The sequence below is a fragment of the Haliotis cracherodii genome, unplaced genomic scaffold (assembly GCF_022045235.1).
Source record: "Haliotis cracherodii isolate W230 unplaced genomic scaffold, xgHalCrac1.p SCAF_9, whole genome shotgun sequence".
NCBI classification, from domain to species: Eukaryota; Metazoa; Mollusca; class Gastropoda; order Lepetellida; family Haliotidae; genus Haliotis; species Haliotis cracherodii.
Genome location: NW_027266343.1, coordinates 25,990,901 through 26,009,385, shown reverse-complemented (window position 1 = coordinate 26,009,385; position 18,485 = coordinate 25,990,901). Strand labels below are relative to the sequence as shown.

Genomic DNA, 18,485 nt, shown 5'->3' with positions numbered 1-18,485 from the left:
CAACTTGCAGGCCCAGCAGGCAGTGTTTGTTAAGCCACACCTCCTTGTTTACGCTTTTAAGATTTGTTTGAGTTGTGACAAATGCAGACTTCAAAATATCCACTTTTGATTAAGTGCAACAGCTCTAACTTCTCACAATTCTCACAAAGTTCTCACAACTTTTTCTTGGCGTATATATATTGTACATCATACTGGCTACAAAATTATGAAAGAAAAGTCTGTTATGATTCTTCATGAGACTTGCTCTGTAAGGTTTCAGGTTGTTTATTCTAATAGAACAAGGACATTACATCCCATTAATAATTCTACAATAGGCTGCCTCTGTGGTCTAGAGGTGGTAGAGCGGAAGGGATGGGGGTTGATCTCCAGCCATGTCATACCAAAAGACGTTAAAAGATGGTACTTGTGTTTACCCTGCCTGGTGCTTGTCATTAAGTGGCTAAAACTAGGACTGGTCAGCATGGGGTCAGTATACTGTGTCTTGGAAGGGTATTTATGTTAAACTGAAGCATGGTATCACAGTGGGTTAGCACTATAAAATCAGCATTAGCCTGGCTAGTACAAGCAGCCACACACACATGTGCATGCATGACGCCATATAAGTGCAAAAATCTTGGATTTAAACCGCATTTCACCTTTACAGATAAATCTACCATTAAGATGCAGCCATTTGCCATTTGTCCAACACCTAACCTTGTGAAGGGAATAAATGTCTTACTTTGAAAGCAAAAATAGGAAACAACTTGCAAAAATGTGTATTGTCTTTCATCTTCAAAACGATATTAGAGAAAGACACATACATATTACAGCAATTGAAATATTAAACACTAACCTGAATGTCAGCAATGCAGTTGTCAACTGAAAGGTCAGCAGTGACCTCTGCCATCCCCAGGCATGACCTGGCAGCAAATGACACCTGTATCTCCCGCTCACAGTGCTTCTTCACATCCTCTATCTCAAGACCAGTACGGGTAGGCCACGCTGCAGGCTACAACAGTAATAGGTACTTTAGGCTCATCCATTCTGTACGATTACTATATCTATTTCTCTCTTCAGAGCTTGTTACATTAGACTTTGTTTGAAAGATAATATTAGTAAATTGCCTTGGAACCTACTGGGGATATGTAGTCCACTTCATATTCAAAAATCTCTCTCTCATCTGGATTGACACACTTTGATGGCTCCTCTGCCTCAGAAAACAGTTCTGTTGTGACATCAGTATCTGTGTGGGAATTGTAGCATTAATTATCATTATTTCCTGACACCAATCAACAGTCTGACAAGAGAGAAATAGAAGTATTGACACCTACATCTTTTCCTCCTGGCCATGCCTGTGAGCCTGGGTGGAGCACAGTCCAGGACATACTGGGAGGGTGAGCAGGTGACATTCTCCCCTTTACGGCAGTCACAGTACATGGCCCCAGACACCTCCTCATCCTCAGGACAGAAACCATCAAAGATAGAATCTTCTGAATTTACCCTGAAAGATTAATGTAACACTAGCTCACTAACTGTACACATCAAGTTAACAACTGTGACAAACATTGCAATGAAGCGTAGGGACCTGACAAACTGCATCTGCATGCTAACAAATACCTACTGAACACGTTAGATATTTAGTTTAGTTTGATAAACTGACCTCCAGGCCCTTGAGAAAGTAGCTGGACGCTTGGAACGTCCTTTGAAAATAGTTCCATCTGGCATGAGGAAGTCATTGTTCTTGTTGCCATCATAAGTACCACACAAACCTGAAATGAAAACACAGAGCTTGGCTTAAACAGCATTTTAGATTTGCGCATTATATTGCTTGCAACAAGATTTTTCTCTCCCATGAATTCTGCCAGTCACATCCTCATCAATTGATGCAGGAAAGAAAATATCAAGTTCTGAGTGTCGAGTAAGGTTTTGTCTTTATATTACCAAGACTAGGTCAATGTCATATAACTGTCACCTCATGGAAATTTGCATACTGAAGCCATAAAATTACCTCCTGCTGACACAATAGCTAACCACCAACACGAAATATACAAACGGGCAAAAGAAAAGCCACCAAACAATTTTCTGGTCTAAAACAAAACAGACGTAAAATTTAGTAACAGTTGATGCTTTATTATAAAAAGACAATTATTCAAAAAAGGTATTTGCAATGACAAGATCAAAAACGATGTACCCGGTACTTAAAGTTCTGCAGACACGTTTATCATGCTGGGTGCATTGTCCAGTATTTGATCACACCCGCAAAATTGATGTCGATCTCTTTTAAAGGCCCGTGCTACACATCGGATATGACCCCTCCACCAATGTTGCAGGCCCTAACATGACGTCGAACTGAGTACACGAGTCACCTGACATCCTGATTCGGGTTCCTACGCCATTCTTCCTGCAGGGCAATTTCAGAGGCATCCTTTGTCAATGGTGACTTTTGAGTTTCTGAATCGTGCATCTAAGTTGGTCCCAGAGATGCTCTATGGGCCACAGGTCCGGTGATCTGGCTTGCCACTGTAATAGAGTCACGTTGTTGGTGTCCAGAGAGTCTCTCGAGTGACTCGAGCTGTGTGAGGGAAGGCGTTGTCCTGCTGAAACAGTGTCCTTGGGTGTCGTTGCAGGAAAGCCAGTACCACAGGCCGCAAAACCTCATCAATGTAACGACATGCAGTGAGATTTCCATCGATTTCCGCCCAACTGTTTTTCGCGCTGTTTGGCAAATTTGTTGAAAACTGACGACCATTATTTATTTGGTGGCGTTTCTTTCGCCCCCCCTCAGTCGCCCCCCCATTTGTACTGGGGTATTGATATATACAGTGATACCATCCTTCTCCATTTTACTGGGGTATTGATATATACAGTGATACCTTCCTTCTCCATTCCTACCAAGGCATTGATATATACAGTGATACCATCCTTCTCCATTTTCACTTGCGTACTGATATATACAGTTATACAATTTTCTCCATTTTTACTTGGGTATTGATATATACAGTGATACCATCCTTCTCCATTCCTACCAAGGTATTGATATTTACAGTGATACCATCCTCATCTATTTGTACTGGGGTATTGATATATACAGTGATACCTTCCTTCTCCATTCCTACTAAGTTAATTATATTTACAGTGATACCATCCTTCTCCATTCCTACCAAGGTATTGATATTTACAGTGATACCATCCTTATCCATTTGTACTGGGGTATTGATACATACATTGATACCATCTTTCTCCATTTTCACTTGGGTATTGATACATACATTGATACCTTCCTTCTCTATTCCTACCAAGGTATTGATATTTACAGTGATACCATCCTCATCCATTTGTACTGGGGTATTGATATATACAGTGATACCTTCCTTCTCCATTCCTACCAAGGTATTGATATTTACAGTGATACCATCCTCATCCATTTGTACTGGGGTATTGATATATGATATATACAGTGATACCTTCCTTCTCCATTCCTACCAAGGTATTGATATTTACAGTGATACCATCCTTATCCATTTGTACTGGGGTATTGATACATACATTGATACCTTCCTTCTCCATTCCTACTAAGTTAATTATATTTACAGTGATACCATCCTTCTCCATTTGTACTGGGGTATTGATATATACAGTGATACCTTCCTTCTCCATTCCTACTAAGTTAATTATATTTACAGTGATACCATCCTTCTCCATTTGTACTGGGGTATTGATATATACAGTGACGCCTGCCTTCTCCATTGACAGGCGGTGCTCTGGTAGGATTTCTACTCAATATGCAGGATAAAATTTCACAAACTTGTCAGTCACAACTACAGATGTAGCAGATAATTCAATGATAATACACATAATCACAAGAATAGATGTCATTCAAGAATACTTCTTCTACACTTCAGAATGCAGGTTTCCTCTTACCTTCAGTGTGTTCATAGTCAGCTGGTGATGACCGAATCATTATGTTAAAAAACTTTGACTTTCCCCGTCCCTTGATGACATCCACTGCTGTACCAGTAGGTAAAGTGACCTAGCACAAAGAAATCAATCAGGATCAGGTAACTATCACTTGACATAATATAATTACATCTCATATATCTGATTCTAGAATATTTAATATGCACATACTCTGTATTTCTTGTCACCATTGTGGCGGGTAATTCGAACACCTGGTGTCATCATGCCATTCTTGAAGACTCGAAGCCTCAGTGGGCTTTTCTTGGCAGCACCACACTGATTGACAACAATGACGTCATCATCAATCTTGATAGCAGCCCCACAGTTACAGGAAGCCACTCCACCATTACACTTGTCAAATCTTCCATGAACCTGCAATGTCATCAGCACACTCTTTCAAATCTCTATTGGGCACCCTGGGTAATAAGCCAAGGTAGGAGAGGGGTGCTTTTTGTGAACATGTTTAGGATGGTGCCTAGAATATAGAAGTGAAACTATCCGGCCTTTCAACAATTTGTACTTACCCAAATTATCATGCAGTTTTCAGTTTAAGACCAATATAAACTAGTGCTTTTACAATTTGAGTATAACCACTCTTGAACATTAGGGGTTGACGGTTATTGAAATATGTCATGTACGTTTTAGTTATCATGACGACAAATAATACGCCTTATAAAGGTTTGATACACATATACATAACTTCTATTTACTAACAAAAGAAAAACTATACATGTTATATAATCCAGCAAATCATTGCTTCTTACAGGCTCCTAATGACTGGACAAACGAATGATCAATATATTCAACAAAAGCAAAGCTACTCAATTCATGCCTGTTATCACAGGAGCTTAAAGCCTTACTTAGATTTGAATATTCATCAGTTACACATGTTTCAAGTGAAGAGAGTATATGATATATAGACTCTGTGTTCTGTAAATACTTCTTGTACTCACCTCATAAGGAAGGCTTGTGTGTTTGTACAGGACAAAATCTCCAAGCAGGAAGTTGTCAAATGACCTGTAGACAAAAGCACCATTCTGTTTGCTATAGACTGAAACCATCACGGATGGTTAACATCGACAGTTCATGCAGATATTCTAAAAATACTTGAACATATTAGATTTAGAGGATATCCATTTTATTACAAAAAGTAATATGTATACTGTCTAAAATATTAAAGTATATTGTATCTGATTTGATTTGTGATCCCTTATCTCATTTCTGCTTCTATGATGCACGGGCGGTCGGGTAGCCTAGTGGTTAAAGCGTTCGCTCGTCGCGCTGAAGACCCGGGTTCGATCCCCAACATGAGTACAATGTGTGAAGCCCATTTCTGGTCTGATATTGCAGGAATATTGCTAAAAGCCGGGTAAAACCAAACTCACTCACTCACTCTATGATGCACATGAATAAACATCTTCTTTGGAATTGAACAGTGTTTGCAAAACAGAAGCTGACCCATCTGTGTCTGACCTACCATGTTCCTGTTTCCTACCTAATGTTGTCTCATGCAGTACAACGTAGACCTTAGCCTCTAACTACCCAAATAACAACCACTTCTGGGTGTAAAACAAAGTTATAAGCACTTCTGGTTCTGGATTCCGGATTGATAAAAAAACATGAAAAAACATGCCATACCATAAAATTGATACCATAAAAACAAAGTTATTAGCACTTAAAATTTAAATGGCATCACTTCCAGCTTGAAAAGCATACACTCAGAACACTACAACTTTGAAATAAAAGTCCATATTCCTCTAGCTACCATGATAAGAAAGGCAGTCATAAGCAATTCCATTCTTATGACCTTAGCTGCTAGAAAATTTGAAATTGAAGGCATATGGTTACAAATGTAAATGTACTGTAGAATACTGTAAATATAGTTTGAAGTAAACTGTTCACAAGACTTCAGATGTGTGACTGACCTTGACACATGGCAAGCATAGGTAAAGGGGTTTATGTATGTTAATAACTAAAACATAGTTTGTGTTATGAATTAAAATTAAGTATTTCATGTTTTTCTGATAACTTTGACCTTCGCAAAATTTACCTTTAGCACCATCCAATATGAAAACAATACTAATTGAACTCTTTATACCATGTTTACAATATTTTCTTATTGAAACTATTTATAAGTCATTTCATGGGTTGAAAACCTTCATAGTAACCATAGTAATTAAATCATTATTTTAGAGTCTAGCTATCATAACCGATTGAAAAAATGCTTTAAATTTAACGTCTTGTGACCATGACGTTTTTATGGGGGTGACTCCAATGTTGCCGCAATTGACAAATTCAATTATAAATTTGTAAGTCATTGTGTACAGAAGCTTTTTTAATGCTTAGATCATCACACTGAGTGACCTTAATCTTGACATCTAATCATGTGTCAGAAACATTCCCACAGGTATATAAAAGGTATATCACTAAGGTATTGAGTCTCTAACATCTGTCATAAGTCTGTCATTGCTAAACTATGACTTCAATGTTCATCTCATTCAGATGTTTATTCCCTCAAAGGATACTCACAATCACAGGACTATGTAACAAATAATAATAATAATAAACAAACTCGCAAAAACCTTGCAGAAGAGGCTGTATGCATTGTATGTGACTTTGTTTGTTATTATTAGTTACATGGTCCTGTGATTGTGAGCGTCCTTTGAGGGAATAAACATCTGAATACAGATCTGCTCACAATACAGGCCAGCCTCTGCACTAGCAAGTATTCTAAATAAGGACCTTGCAATATACTGAACAACAAAAGTTCTTGTGACATTGAGTAAGATTTAATGCAAAGTTATGTCTTTTACCAAATCTGAAACAATTTCGGTTTGCAACAGATTTAATTTGCCATACTGACTTCAGAAAATGTGTGATTTCATAAAAAAAACATGAACATGCCAAAATGTCAATTTACAAATCAATAGCGTGTGTCTCCACCTCTGGTTGCAATGCGAGCAACACATCTTCATCTCATGGAATGGACCAGACATCGCACAAAGTCCTGTGGGATATCTGTACCTATCTGCTGGAGCATGTTTCGAAATTCCTGGAGCGTCTGTGGAACACGTGGTTGACGTCGAAGGTGCCGATCAATCTCATCCCACATGTGCTTGATTGGTGAGAGATCAGGGGAGAGAGCTGGCCAATGTCGAACAACATTCACGTTGTTTTGTTGAAGAGAATCCTGAAGTCAAGCAATATGAGGCTGGGCGTTGTCATGTTGAAAGGTAATGCCTGGGCCATGACGACGCAAAAAAGGTAGAACATCAGGGCCGATGATCTCGTGGTGGTAGCGCTGTCCATCGAGATTTCCCTCTACCACTATCAAACGGGTCCTGTCTTGCTGTAATCCCACCCCATACCATAACGCTGCCGCCCCTGAACCAATCTTCCATGACACAATGATTGACGTAACGTTTGTAGTTCATCAATTACCAAGACAGACATGTGCCTGTTAAATCAACCTGTATAAGCATTCTATAACAATGTTCACCTCGACGTCAGTAGACTTGAATCTGTCCATCTCTGTGGCTGAGGTGAAAACGAGACTTGTCAGTGTATAGAACTTGTCCCCACTACATGGCCGTCCAGTGTAGTTGCTGTCTGCACCACTGTAGACGTGCCTGACGGTGGTTTCCTGTCAAAATGGGACGTCTGGCGGGTCTTCTGACGACAATCCCTGCACATCTGAGGCGATGACGTATGGTTTGTGAAGATATTCGTCAAAGGCCAGGGATGCTTCTTGCAGTCACTGTTGCTGGCTGAAACTGATTTCGTAGGTGTGTTGTTCGAATCCAGTTGTCTTGTCAATTATTGGTTACACGTGGCCTGCCACTCCAAGGATGGTCTCTGACTGCATTCGTCTGTTGGCAACGTTGCTATAAACACCAAATGGTGTTTCTGTGGACGTTAAATTGCCTTCAACAACATGTTGACTCAATCCTGCTCCAAGCATACCAATAGCTCGCAGACGCTCATTTTCAGACAGACGTGGCATTTCGTAATGTTGAATAATTGCGTAATTTGGTTGTTTTTCTGAGTGGTTCTTATCAGCAGGATGCTAAACAATGCATGGAATCCCGTTGATGCACATGTTTTTATACCCATTCTTGGGTAGTGAAATGCATGGGACTTGCATAAAAGTCAACTTTTTCTGTTACAGTTGTGTTTTTGTCACTTGATTCCATACATGTACAACAATATTGAACCAAACTTTACTTGTTTGAAAAATACACTAAAATATTGGTGTCACAGGAACTTTTGTTGTTGAGTATATGAGAATTTAATGTGAAGGGCACAGTCATACTGACTTACTTCCTGTCAAATGTCTTGATATGTGGGTCATTGACAGATTCACATAGTTTCACCTCATCCTTGTCTTCAACATGGACCTGTAACAACATGGGTAGAACAGATGACTGATGTGTTCTGACATGCACAACTGTTACCTGACATATCTTTTTCTTATAGCATTGTTCCTTCTTACAAAGTGAGGATGACCAATGAAAAACAAAACATCAACTGATGCCAGGAAAGGTGAGGTGAAATGTGGTTTAATGTCGCGTCCCAGATTATTGCACTTTGGACGTGTGTGTGGCTGTTTGTACTATTCGGGATTGATGCCAATTTATAGTGCTAGCCCTCTGAGATACCATGCCACAGTTTAACATGAATACCCCACTCAGACACAGTATATTGACTCTGTGCCGACCAGTCCCTGCTTTAGCCCCTTAATGCCAAGCGCCAGACAGGGTAACATCAAGTGCCATCTTTTAACGTCTTTTGGTATGCAGCGGCTGGGGATCAAACCCTGGACCTTCCACTCTCTGGGTGGACCCTCTACCACTAGACCACGGAGGTGGTCAATGCAAAGAAAGTGCACATTCAAAAATGAAATATTTTTGCAAACTTTGCCTATGTATGTCATAACAAGATTGTACCTGGATCTCTGATAGCTGTACTGTATAGAAGAACTCTGCCCCACAGGTCACAGTTGCACTGACCAGCAGCTGACCGACAGCGTCTCCATCTCGGACACTGTCCACTACGGCACGGACAGGGAGGAGGAGAGGTTTGTCCCATGTACTGGTCATGATCGTAGCCCCACATCTAGCAGAGCAAACAGCAGGTAGTAGGGACAGTGAGTGTGGAACAAATCAACTCTTCCTCGTCAATATGATATTACACCTTATATGGATATTTACACAACGAATGTGTTTTACACACATAATCATATATGTATCCTACTTATACTGATAGAACATACATATACATGTGCTGCAAGTGTATCATCACAAAGGCGATATCAAATCATGATATCTGAACAACTACTGCCATTGTATTACATGTACTCATTGAAAGGTGAAACTATATTATGATACACATCATAAAATGAAAATGGCATATTTCTATAATTATTTGGTTGTATTTGACATTTGACTAAGGATGTTACATTGCTTAGATAATTTATTAACTTAAAAATTGCAGTAATTATTTCAACTTGGATTTCATCAAGCTTGGATGCTGTCCAGCATATCAATTTGTTTTTGTAATTAAATGCACAATGATCATAAGTTGCTAATACCAGAATGAAGATACTAAGTAATCCTCTGCTGTGTGGTATCAGGAGTCATGAAAATAATGTCAATCAATCCATTGTCAACAACACTTTCTCATAATAAAACTCACTTTGTGTCATCTCCACTGATACTCCCAATAACTGCCTGGACTAGGGTGTTACCATTAGGGCAGGTGGACTGTGCACCAGTTAAGCCATTGAAGAAGGCAGAGGCTGTCACTGTGGTGACGTTCCCTCGCTTGGCAAGAGGGCACAGGAGGTGGGGTGGGACTGCTGTCAGGAGAGTGATGAATGTCTCTGATGATCCCTCCAAAACAGTCAGTTTTGTCTCCTTCACCTTTACATAGAAATAAACAAATGTTAAGAATTTAAAGAATATTACCTCTACTACATTAGTGCCAGCAATCCTGTAATGTCAACACACTATAAAATCTGTACTGATCCATAACCACTTATACTCGTAATACTAATAGTATCACCCTTTCTTAACCTCTGCACATACATGAGCAGCAGGTCTTCAATTATTCCAACATCAGCAACCTAGATGCAGATTATTGGGGAGATGGGTGGGATTGCTCCTGATGTAATATTCTTTAAATTATTAACAATGAAAACTATTGTTTGTTAATTCATACAAACAGAAAACCTCTTATTACACCAGAATACACCCAAGGGATTGATGGGTTCTGACATCCAGTTATACCCTTGACAGTTAACAGTCTAATGCATTGAAAATAGAAGTAACACAAAACTGTGTTATCCATCAAAAATGGGTCTTTTTTCCTTAAATAGAGTATTTTGGGGTACCTAGTTGTTCCAAACAAACCTTTTAAGTTTTTTTACCAGTAATGGGTGGACATAAAAAAACATAAGCTCAAAAGGGCCATTTTCAGAACAAAGCCAAGGACATTTGCAGATGTGGTAAACCTTCCTTGATTGACCATTATGTGTGTTTAATTCCACCAATTGTGATATCATCAATTGATCCCTAGCAGCCTTGGCCCTATGTGACCTTCCAGACCTGTAATTTATGAGCATGATCATTTGCTGTTAAGCTATACATGAACCTTGTAGACAATGTGGTACACAAAATCAACTGCCTTCCAAGGCTGTCACTGCAGGAAGTACCCACTCCCCTTCTTTTCTTCCTGGTAAGGTTGGGGAAGCTACTGTGTGATGGACGTGCCACTGACCACTGGAGATGACTTGTCCAGCTAAGACTGTTTTCGCTAACATCAGACTGGTAGACATGGCCCTGATTTCACGAGCAGTAAAAAGTACTGACGCCGGAGTTGTTAAATTCTTAGTAGCTGTCAACTGTCACTTTGGTAATGTTTTATCGGAAGCACTTGCCAGTCTCTGTCCTAGCTATCTCACTGTGGTGTTGTCTGTGGCCATACTTTGGATAAATGGGTCTTCCACTTGATGGGAAGAAATTCCCTTGGTGTCATAAGACTGTCCATATGAGTAGCCCAATCGAGTTGGAAGCATCACTACACAGTTGGTGAAGGGGTGCTTGAAATGTCCACCAAATGATTCTATCCAGTAACAGGGAAAGATACCACAATGTCCTACCAGTGGACACATATTCCTCGGCTGACAGGAAGTCATCAATATATCCATGGAAACGCACTAGTTGAATGTGAGCAAGACTCAGGATCAGTGCTGTAATCCGAGTGAAAAGCCAAGCTGTGATCAATTTCCTGAACAGAAGTACCAGGAATCAGCAATGGCTACTGTTGACTGAGAATCAGAGATATTCGCTCATGTAGGTATGCATCCTGGAGATTGAGGCTTATCATCCAATTCCAAGTCCTGAAAAAAGTGAAAAGTTTGTGTACTGATTGCTTTGTGAATTTCAGTTGGGATAACAGATACTCCTTGCTGAGAACTTTCAGATCAGGGATCATGAGCATATTGTAGTGGGGTTTTTTTTGGGTGCAAGAAAGATTGGAAGCCGTGGCTGTGGTCCATATCCTCCAACCGTGTATGGCACACTTGTCCCATAGCATCTGATTGACCTACCAGATAGAAGCAATTGTGGAGCTTGAATATAATTGAATGATGTGATGTGATTCCAATTCACAGCAAACAGCACCAATCGTCACAACACTGGTGGTGGTCATATGGTCATAGACATAGCCAGGGCCCCGTTCCACAAAGCAATCTTAGCGCCAAGTTGATCGTAACTTCCATACTTTAACATAGACTTCTGACTGTTATAGCTCTAAGATCGCTTTGTGGAACAGTGCCCAAGTCTATAGAGTTGATAAAAATTATAGGGGTGCCTGACAGTTACCAGTAGTAGTGGCAATCCCCTCTACGGACAATTGTTTGCTTGCAGGATGGTACACACTTCTTTAGCCAGGAAGGACAAGCCCCAGGTACTGCTTTAACTGCTGGATCTGAAGATGTCCTTCTGCTCTGGATATGAGACTGGGTTAGTAGGACTGATCTTGGCACTGTGCATCATTTGGGTCACAGGTGATATATGTAGATCCAAACCCGTAAGCTTTCAGCCCTGGATCCCAATCTTAGAATTATTTGTTGATAGCTGGCATACATGCATTGCATTGCAGCACAGCCTCCAGTCCTCAACCTTACTGGATAAACAGGTGAACGGATCGACGGTCAGGATCTGAACTAACCATGATACCCACACTCCATAAGGATCTGTTGACTGTGACAATCACCATAAGAGGTCTTGAGGAAGTGGTAAGGTGACTTGATACTTGCCCATTACATTGTCACATGGCCAGGGAAGCTTTCTCAGATGCTGGGGTTTCCTCCGTTCTGTCTGGCTTATCACTTTTGAAGTTTGCTTGGAAGTTTTGGGAACACTTTCAAGCATGGATCTGAAGGTCAAATTCTGTTGCAGACCCAAACAAGTGATGAAGAAACCTTTCATGGTCGAACCGAGACTGTTGTCCCAAACAACCTGTCCACCTGACTGTAGTTCATATCCTCATTGAGGTAGAACCGAGTTCCCTGCATCCCAGGAGAACTTTCTCAGCCTGCTGGGGAAGGTGGTAGTCATCTCCAAGGTAATGTCCAGGAGCTTGTCCAGCCTGCTTGTCTGCTCTCCAGGTGGTTCTTCCAAAGACTGAGGGACAGTTGAGAAGTGGCATCTGTTTGGGGTGGAGATAATCATCCACTTACATCTGGACTTTCTCCAATATTTGGTAAATATAATCCCGAAATACCTTAAAAGGCCTTTTTTTGGAAAAATACTAAGGACATATATATGCAAATATGTGATAAACTTCCATGGAACTATCAATATATGGAATCTCATTTACTGAATTAAGCATATTCAATGTTACTGACTGAATGTAACATTGTAAGACTCAACTGTGATAGAGGAGCACATGTAAGCAAGGATAATATCCTACCTAAATATTATCCCGGGGGAAGTTGTACTCTAGAGTATATTATCTATAGGATCCAACACACTAGAGTATATTATCTATAGGATTAAACACACTGGTATGGTACTTATTGTAACAGTATGGATAATCTATCAGAACGTATTACCAGAGAGGAGATTGAGAAATTAATCAAGTCACTTAAAATGGGCAAATCCCCGGGTATTGATGGTATACCACCCAAATTTTTTAAACACGCTAATTCAATTTTACCATATTTAGAAATATTATACAATGCTATACTCACACGCAAAAAAAAACAAGTCGAGTATGCAGTATACATGTTATTTATTTTCAACAGTAAAGACAAGAAATACTAATAGGGCAAGATTGACAAAAATTTGACTGAAGACAGTTTAATGGATTAAAAGGCAGATGACATAATTGTTTTTTTCAAATGTTAAGGGCTTACACAGTTTCGGGTCAATACCCAAAATGTCAGTCAATACCTGTTGTGACCACCATTAGCATTGATCACTGCCTCACATCTCCTTTACATTGAGTGGATCAAACGATTTGTGAGGGCCCTAGAGATCCTCCTGCACACATCCAGACCAGCTGTGCGTAGTTCATCGGCAGTTATAGGGACTGGGCGCACATTGTGCAGACACCTTTGAACCTCATCCCACAAGTGTTCGATTGGGTTCAGATCAGGGCTGAGGGCTGGCCACGGTAGAACAGGGATGTTGTGTTGTTGCAGAAAGGCAATGGTAGCTCTGGCAACATGGGGACGAGCGTTGTCCTGCTGGAAAATGTGTTGTTGATGTTGTGCAAAAAATCGAAAAACGTGGGGTCTGATCACTTGGTCGATATACCGCTGTTGGAACGGAGATGTCGGATCACAGTGTCCCGGCTAATGTGTCGATTATGTGTTCCTATGGTCTGTCAAGCACTTTCACTTGCAGTTAGGAACGGATGTCGCTGGTGTTGACGGGTAATCTGCCGATCTTGTCAAGGTGTGGTGACCCTAGGACGACCGTTCCGAGGAAGGTCATCTGTGGTCTGTGTAGCATTGTATCGATGCAGGAGACGGTAAATTGTGGTTATGTTAACGTTGAAATGATGGGCAACATTTTGGACAGACTCTCCAGCTTCCAAACGTCCGATAGCCTGGTTTCTCTGAATTTGAGTTAGGCGTGGCATTGTTGACCAAGGAGTGGTAGGTCCAAGAATTGGCAACAGTTTTATACCCACTACAGTTTGTGACAGTTCGTGCATTTTCGATTTCGCGAGAAATGGGTGCATGATACCCACATATTCATTGAAATAGTGCGTTTTGGAGATTCGTTTTTTATGTTTCGTTTTTACTGGGGGTTTCCAAAATGCAACCAAAAATATTGATAACACCATCAGGCTTCACTACATGCTAAAACTCGTATCAATTTATGGTTTCGTGTTTCTTACCTATTTGCATAAAACCACTTGCGTTTCTTTCGCGTGTGAGTATATATTGGATAGCGGTGTTTTTCCTGATAGTGAGAATGTCGGCATGATTATCCCATTGTATAAAAAAGGGGATGTTTATGATCCAAATAATTACCGGGGTATTTTTTGGCTAAATGTAATGCGTGAAATATTCACAACTATCCTTGAATCCAGAATAAGAATATGGCTACAGGCTCATAAAGTATTACATGAATGTCAAGCAGGTTTTAGACATGACTATTCTACAATTGATCACGTATTTGTCCTACAATCTTTATGTCAAAAGTATTTGAGAAAACCAAAACACAGATTCTATGCAGCTTTCATAGATTTTTGTAAAGCATTTGACTTTGTTGACAGAAATAAGCTATTGTATGTACTTCTTAGGAAAGGTGTACGTGGGAAAATGTTTAGAATTCTAAAAGATATGTATGACAAGGTCTCAGCTTGTTTTAGAAGCGGACATTCGAAAACTGAAATATTTTCAACATCATGTGGAGTACGCCAGGGATGTATGTTTTATTTATATTGTTTTATAAATGAGCTTGCAGATGAAATGAAGAAATGTGGATTGAGAGGTGTTTTGGTCAGAGATGGACTAAACGATATCATACTCCTTTTATTTGCAGGTGAGGTAACATTGATTGATGACGCTGTAATAGGCCTACAAAGAAAACTTATTGTGTTAGAATGTTATTGTAATAAATGGGGCCTAGAAGTTAACCTCATGTATTATTGTTTTCAGAAATGGCGGATACCTAAGAAATACAGAAAAATGGACTTATGATGGCAAACATATGAAAGTAGTATCCCACTATAAATATGTAGGTATTGTCTTCACATCCAGATTAATTTGGTCAAAAGTGTGTGAAACATTAGCACTACAAGCCAGAAAGGCCTGATTACTATTATTACCTAATTAAAGGATTATCTAAACATTTCTCTAAAGGTAGCATCTACAATATTTGACAGTAAAATAGCTTCCATATTGTTATATAGTTCGGAAATTTGGGGTTACATTTCTCATGCAAATATTGAAAAAAATACTTTTTACATTAAATGATATTTATGTGTTAATTAGTCGTTGTATAAAGTATTGGTGCAGGCTGTTGTATATGGATAGTTGTCGATACCCAAAAGCATGTCATGACATGTTGAAATCCCAGATGAAAACGGCAGCCACAACTGGGTAACGCATGTTCGTTTGCTGCTATTAGAAACCGGCTTTACGTATGTTTAGATCGCACAGGAGTGTGGCAGCATATCAAATTTTATACAATGTCTTAAGCAAAGATATAAAGACATAGAGATTCAGAATTGGCATGCTAAAATTATTTCTTCATTTCTAAACCATTATTCACCAGCCAGCACGAGATCTCAGATCAGCACATAAACTCCAGTTTAGTGTCCCTATGGTCTCACTCAAAGCATTTGGCAACAGAACTTTTGCTCACACTGCATCTGTGTTCTGGAATTCCCTTCCAGTGGAAATTAGGCAATCTCCAACTCTGGACACTTTCAAGACAAAACTAAAGACTTATCTCTTTAGATGTGTCTATGACCCTGTGTGAGATGCTATGAGCGACTACGTAGACGGAAATGGCGCTGAAGAAATGGACTTTATTATTATTATTATTATTATTATTCTACATATAGGTCTGTACTCGAACCAGAGAAATATATTATGGAGTTATGTCCAAACAAGGATCTTATCCACATATTATTTAAATTCTGATGTTTGAGCCATAAGTTGGGTATTCAACACTTTCGTTGCAATGACAAAGTCAATACTGATTTACTTAAGTGCAAGAAATGTAATCATAATATAATTGAAGATGAATACACTTTCCTTTTAGTTTGTCCAATTTATATGGAAAACAGAAAGCTCTACATCCCAAGCTACTATTACCAGTATCCATCACGAGCAAAATTTAATCAACTAGTAGCAACAAAAAATGTTAAGCTAATTATAAATATTGCTATATATTTGAAAAGAAATCTGCCTGTATAATGTATCATAAATATTGTATTGAGATAGTATAACAGTTGTCCTGTACTCTTGGCCATGCAGCCTTTGATACCGAATAGATTTCTGCTACTTCTGCTGCTTCTGCTGCTTCTGCTTCTATACATTCACTACATATAAATATACTCACTATCTATATATATACTCACTACATATATATATACACTTACAACATATAAATACACTCAATACCAATATAATATAAACTCACTACATATATACTGAACAACAAAAGTTCCTGTGACATTGAATAAGATTTAATGCAAAATTATGTTTTTTACCAAATCTGAAACAATTTCGGTTTCTAACAGATAAAAGACTCCTGTAAGTGTTCGAATGGTTTAATTTGCCATACTGACTTCAGAAAATGTGTGATTTCATTAAAAAACATGAACATGCCAAAATGTCAATTTACAAATCAATAGCGTGTGTGTCCATCTCTGGCTGTGACGCAAGCAACACATCTTCGTCTCATGGAATGGACCAGACATCGCACAAAGTCCTGTGGGATATCTGTCCATATCTGTTGGAGCATGTTTCGAAGTGCCTGGAGTGTCTGTGGAACACGTGGTTGACGTCGAAGGTGCCGATCAATCTTATCCCACATGTGCTTGATTGGTGAGATCAGGGGAGTGAGCCGGCCAGGGGATGACATTCACATTGTTTTGTTGAAGAGAATACTGAACAAGTCGAGCAATATGAGGCTGGGCGTTGTCATGTTGAAAGGTAATGCCTGGACCATGACGACACAAAAACAAGGCCGATGATCTCGTCGCGGTAGCGCTGTCCATTGAGATTTCCCTCTACCACCATCAAACAGGTCCTCTGTCTTGCTGTAGTCCCACCCTATACCATAACGCTGCCGCCCCGAACCGATCTTCTTCCATAGCACAATGATTGAAGTAACGTTTACCTCAACGTCGGTACACTTGAATCCATCCATCGCTGTGGCCAAGGTGAAAATGAGACTCGTCAGTGAATAGAACTTGTCCCCGCTGCATGGCCGTCCAGCGTAGACGCTGTCTGCACCACTGTAGACATGCTTGATGGTGGTTTCCTGTCAAAATGGGACGTCTGGCGGGTCTTCTGGCGACAATCCCTGCACGTCTAAGGCGATGACGTACGGTTTGTGAAGATATTCGTCGAAGACCAGGGATGCTTCTTGCAGTCACTGTTCATGGCTGGAATCGATTTCATAGGTGTGTTGTGCGAATCCAGTTGTCTTGTCGATTATTGGTCACGAGTGGCCTGCCACTCCGAGGATAGTCTCAGACTGCATTTGTCTGTTGCTAACGTTGCCATAAACACCAAATGTTGTTTCTGTGGATGTTAAATTGTCTTGCAACATCATGTTGACTCAATCCTGCTTCAAGCATACCAATGGCTCACAGATGCTCATTTTTGGACAGGCGTGGCATTTCGTAATGTTGAATAATAGCGTAATTTTGGTTTTTTTCTGAGTGGTTCTTGTCAGCACGATGCTAAACAATATATATGGAATCCCATTAACGCACATGTTTTTATGCCCATTCTTGGGTAGTAAAATGCATGGGGCTTGCATCAAAGTCAACTTTTGCAAGGAATGCATGCTTTTCTGTAGCAGTTGCGTTTTTGTCACTTGATTCCATACATGTACTACAACATTGAAAACCAAACTTTACTTGTTTGAAAAATACACTAAAATATTTGTGTCACAGGAATTTTTGCTGTTGAGTATAAATACACTCAATACCTATATAGACATTCACTACATATAAATATACTCACTACCTATATATACACTTACTACATATATATACTTACTACATATAAATATACTCACTACCTATATATATACTTACAACATATATATATACTTACTACATATAAATATACTCACTACCTATATATACACTCACCTCACTATCTATAAATATACTCACTACCTATATATACATTCACTACCTATATATACACTCACTAATATATATATACACACTACCTATATATAAACTCACTACATATAACATATATATTTCTTGCAGGTCGGCATTAAAACTCAAACAGTAACTGAAAGTTTGAAAGCTATTCACAAAATATTAATATTTGT

The 18,485-nt window shown here is 39.5% G+C and overlaps 1 protein-coding gene across 1 annotated transcript in view; it reads right to left on the bottom strand.

Moving 5' to 3' along the window:
• The window catches only part of LOC139453352 (uncharacterized), a 318,833-nt gene that overhangs the window by 117,524 nt on the left and 182,824 nt on the right, over nt 1-18,485 (bottom strand). The window contains exons 97-106 of the mRNA XM_071235025.1: nt 9,631-9,857; nt 8,883-9,051; nt 8,257-8,333; nt 4,890-4,953; nt 4,108-4,308; nt 3,901-4,009; nt 1,640-1,748; nt 1,311-1,480; nt 1,116-1,222; nt 833-988 (exon numbers count right to left, since the gene is read on the bottom strand). Of these exons, the coding sequence (XP_071091126.1) occupies nt 833-988; nt 1,116-1,222; nt 1,311-1,480; nt 1,640-1,748; nt 3,901-4,009; nt 4,108-4,308; nt 4,890-4,953; nt 8,257-8,333; nt 8,883-9,051; nt 9,631-9,857 (1,389 nt within the window). The remainder of the gene's footprint in view (nt 1-832; nt 989-1,115; nt 1,223-1,310; nt 1,481-1,639; nt 1,749-3,900; nt 4,010-4,107; nt 4,309-4,889; nt 4,954-8,256; nt 8,334-8,882; nt 9,052-9,630; nt 9,858-18,485) is intronic.